Source organism: Hylobates moloch, unplaced genomic scaffold, assembly GCF_009828535.3.
Source record: "Hylobates moloch isolate HMO894 unplaced genomic scaffold, HMol_V3 SCAFFOLD_5649, whole genome shotgun sequence".
Classification (NCBI taxonomy): domain Eukaryota; kingdom Metazoa; phylum Chordata; class Mammalia; order Primates; family Hylobatidae; genus Hylobates; species Hylobates moloch.
In genome coordinates, this window is record NW_026657924.1 from 1 (window position 1) to 4,478 (window position 4,478).

Genomic DNA, 4,478 nt, shown 5'->3' on the forward strand with positions numbered 1-4,478 from the left:
GTAGTCTGAATGGGATTTGAAATAAAATAATCAATACATGAAGTAGGTTTCATAGACTATACAGTTAATAGTTCAACATATAAATGAGACTTTAATTACCTCCTCAGCTGGTTGTTTCTGAGGAGACACTGAAAAGCAAAAGGGATACATAATCACTCATATGTAAATGTGATAAAGTTATCCATACATTCACGCAGTGTTAGCATCAACCTCTGTCCTCCTGCCTGTATTAGTGTAGGCTTTGATGGCTTCTACTTTGTGTCTGGCGACTAGAACATGACAGAAATACACTGAAAAAAGGGAATACAGGCTCCATGAAACATACCCTTACAATTTCAAACATGGTGTGATTTGTCATATGTCGAAATCTAAAATAAAACCATGTCAATATCAATGTGGATATGTCGAGTGATGAGGACAAATGTGATCTAAAATCAGAGGAGCAACTCATACACCTGAGAATCAATGTCAAAGCAGATTGTACATGATCCTGCATGTCTTTCATGCAAGGTATCAAAACGATTTACACTAGTGTACTACAAACATTCATCATGCTCTTTAACTTGCCTGATAACTGAGAAGGTACACAATTACAATGACACTTCAGTTGAATGTACACTTCACCTGTCTTCAGTGGAAGTATCCTAAATTGATCAGCTTGGATATATGGTTGGTGAATCCTTGTAGATAGTATTCATTATTTATCATACCCATGTGGTGTAATAATCTGCCTACATTTCTTGTATCCTCTAGTTTAGCCTTCAGAAAGTTCCTTCATCCACTAATGGAAAGAAGGTTATGTAATATATAAACCTCATCAGAAAGTACAATAAATTATACATACTTGTACAAAATGCAATGGCTCCTGGCATTAGATATTAATAAGCTTTTACATTTGGATATCGGTCCAATATTCATTGAAAATAACCATTTTAGGATTCAATTAATGCATTCAACACTATTTTTGTCTGCAAAACTAGTCTGCTCTGGAATATCATTGTATTATAAAGAATTTTCACTAAATAGCTATTTTAATGAAAAAGCCAGCACTTTGGAAAAAAGCTAATATATTCATATTAAATTTTAACTCATTTGAATAACTAATAAAAATATATGTCTGATGTCTGATACTAATAAACAGGAATGAGGCACTGTGGTTTATCCCAACTCTAGCACTCCTTCCTGATTCCAGTAGTCATCGGAGCAGTCAGAAATCAAATCTTCTGGTATGCAAACATTCTAAATGCATCTGAAGTGAGTTCACTCAGGTTTCCTCAGCAGAAACCCCAAAATTACTGAAATAACTTCTTCCTTCCCCTCTTTCTTGCCTTGCAGTCCCTCTTTCTTGATGAAAATAATTAATACATCAGTGGTCACCTTGCTCCTCATTCTCCAGTGTTTATGGGTTATTATGACAACTTCCTCCCTCTGGTTTTAGCAGTACCGTCTGACATCTATAATTTCTATTACTCTTTCTCTTTCTCCTTCTCCTCTCCATAGAAACATGCTCTCAAATAAGAGCAAAATTATGCTGTCCCCCGATCCTCTTATGTCTTGAACTGTTTTCCAATGGTTCTTGTATCCAAATTCAATGTAGGGAACTCTGTAAGCTTGTTACTAAGATCATGGCCAAGGACCAACAGCATCAGCAACACCTGAGAACTCACTAGAAATGCACAATCTCAGGCCTGCTGAATCAGAAAGTGCATTTTCAATGAGACCCCCGCTGATCTATTCAGGGGTGGGACGTTGTCTTCTGTCTTGAGTGCACATGACATTAAATGTGTATTGCCAAATTACCTGTTCTAGATTTCCTACCACCCATTATTCTTGTGGCAATATTCAAAAAAGAAACTTTCTTTTTAAATGTAACCTGAATGGAAAGAGAAACAAAATAGTCAATACATAATATATATTTCATAGGCTATGCAATAAATAATTCAAAATATAAATGAAAGAGTAACTACCTTCCAGGCCGATTGTTTCTGAGGAGACACTGAAAAGTAAAAGAAATATATAATCCATCATATGTAAATATGATAAAGTTCTCCATACATTCATGCAGTGTTAGCATCAAGCTGTATCCTCCTGCCTGTACGAGTGTAGGATTTGATGTTTTATAGTTTGTGTCTTTGGGACAAGAAAATGAGGAAATACACTGAAGAAAATAGGAATACATGCTTCCAGAAAATATACAGTCAGAAATTACAAAGAGGTATTATGCGTCATGTGTGTATTACTGAAATAGAGTGTCAATATCAATGTGGATATGCCGAATGATGAAAGGAAATGTGATCCAAAATCAGAGGAGCACCTCATACACCCAGGAATCAATGTCAAAGAAGGTACTAAATGCTACTGCATGTTTTTCATGCAAGACATCAGAAGGATTTATACCATTATACTGCAAGTATTCATCATGCTCTTTAACTTGCCTGGTAATTGAGCAGGTACACAATGACAATGACACTTTAGTAGAATGTACACTTCACAAGTCCTCAGTGGAAGTATCCCAGGTTCATCAGCTTGGATGTAGGTTTGGATAATCCTGTATATAATATTCTTTATTTCTAAAACCCATGTGGTGTAATAATGTGCCTACATTTGTTGTGTCCTCTAGTTTAGGCTACAGAGAGGTTCTTCATCCACTCACGGGAACAAAGTATAATATATAAACCTTATCAAAAAGTATAATAAATGATCAAATTTGACATACTTATACAAAATAAAGTTGCTACAAGCATTAGATATGAATAACCTTTTACATTTGGAAATCACTCCAATATTCACTGAAAATAAGAATTTTAAAAGTCAATTAATGAATTCAACATTAATTTTGTTTCTAAAATAGTCTGGTTTGAAGTATCATGTTATTCTCTAAAGCATTTTCATTAAACTGCTACTTTATCCAAAGTTAGCTAATTGAAAAGCAAAGCCAATATATGCATATTCATGTTTATCTCATTTGAATAACTAATAACAACAAAACGTATATCTCTGACGCCCAGTAGTAACAAAGAGGAGTAACGAGTCACTGTGGTTTATCCCAATTCTAGGACTCCTTCCTGCTTCCATCGGTTCCTAAAGCAGCCAAAATCAAAGCTTCTTTTAGGAAAATATTTGAATATGCATCTGAACTCACGTTTCCTCAGAAGAAACAACAAAATTACATAAATAACTTCTTATTTTCCCTCCTTCCTGCCTGACAATCCTCTTCCTTGAGGAAAGTCATTGCTACATCAGTGGTCTCCTTAGTTCTCGTTCTGCAGCGTTTAAGGTTATTACAATCATTTCTCCATCTGTTTTTAGCAATACAATGTGACGTCTGTAAAATCTATACCTCATCTCTTTCTCCTTCCACCCTTGGTGAAAACAGGCTGCAGAAATAAAGCAAAATTATGCTGTCCCCGGACTCCTTATGTCTTTAATGGCTCTCCAACCTTTCTACTTCTCAATTTCAATGTGGGGAAGTCTATAATCTTACTGCAAAGATCATGTCGAAGACCAGCAGCATCAGTGTCACCCGAGAACTTATTACAAGTGAAGAATCTCAGGCCTGCTGAATCAGAATGTGCAGCTTCGATGAGCCCCCTGCTGATTTATTCGGGGAAGAGAAGTTCTTTTCTATCTGGACTGAACATGACATTAAATGTGTTTTGCAAAATTACCTGTTCCAGATTGTTGTCCATCCTTTATTTCTGTGACTATATTCCTCACAGAATCTTTCTCGTCACTCGTAGTCTGAATGGGATTTGAAATAAAATAATCAATACATGAAGTAGGTTTCATAGACTATACAGTTAATAGTTCAACATATAAATGAGACTTTAATTACCTCCTCAGCTGGTTGTTTCTGAGGAGACACTGAAAAGCAAAAGGGATACATAATCACTCATATGTAAATGTGATAAAGTTATCCATACATTCACGCAGTGTTAGCATCAACCTCTGTCCTCCTGCCTGTATTAGTGTAGGCTTTGATGGCTTCTACTTTGTGTCTGGCGACTAGAACATGACAGAAATACACTGAAAAAAGGGAATACAGGCTCCATGAAACATACCCTTACAATTTCAAACATGGTGTGATTTGTCATATGTCGAAATCTAAAATAAAACCATGTCAATATCAATGTGGATATGTCGAGTGATGAGGACAAATGTGATCTAAAATCAGAGGAGCAACTCATACACCTGAGAATCAATGTCAAAGCAGATTGTACATGATCCTGCATGTCTTTCATGCAAGGTATCAAAACGATTTACACTAGTGTACTACAAACATTCATCATGCTCTTTAACTTGCCTGATAACTGAGAAGGTACACAATTACAATGACACTTCAGTTGAATGTACACTTCACCTGTCTTCAGTGGAAGTATCCTAAATTGATCAGCTTGGATATATGGTTGGTGAATCCTTGTAGATAGTATTCATTATTTATCATACCCATGTGGTGTAATAATCTGCCTACATTTCTT

The 4,478-nt window shown here is 35.8% G+C and overlaps 1 protein-coding gene across 1 annotated transcript; it reads right to left on the reverse strand.

Annotated features, from left to right (window-relative positions):
* Positions 1-99: 99 nt before the first annotated feature.
* Positions 100-4,309, reverse strand: LOC116465489 (ankyrin repeat domain-containing protein 36B-like; the record flags this gene model as incomplete). Its single annotated transcript, XM_032148539.2, has 5 exons — positions 3,836-4,309; positions 3,669-3,741; positions 1,968-1,996; positions 1,801-1,873; positions 100-128 (listed from the first exon to the last, which is right to left on the reverse strand). Coding segments are annotated over exons 1-5 (255 nt in total), but the record flags the coding sequence as incomplete, so codon positions are not given.
* Positions 4,310-4,478: the final 169 nt, after the last annotated feature.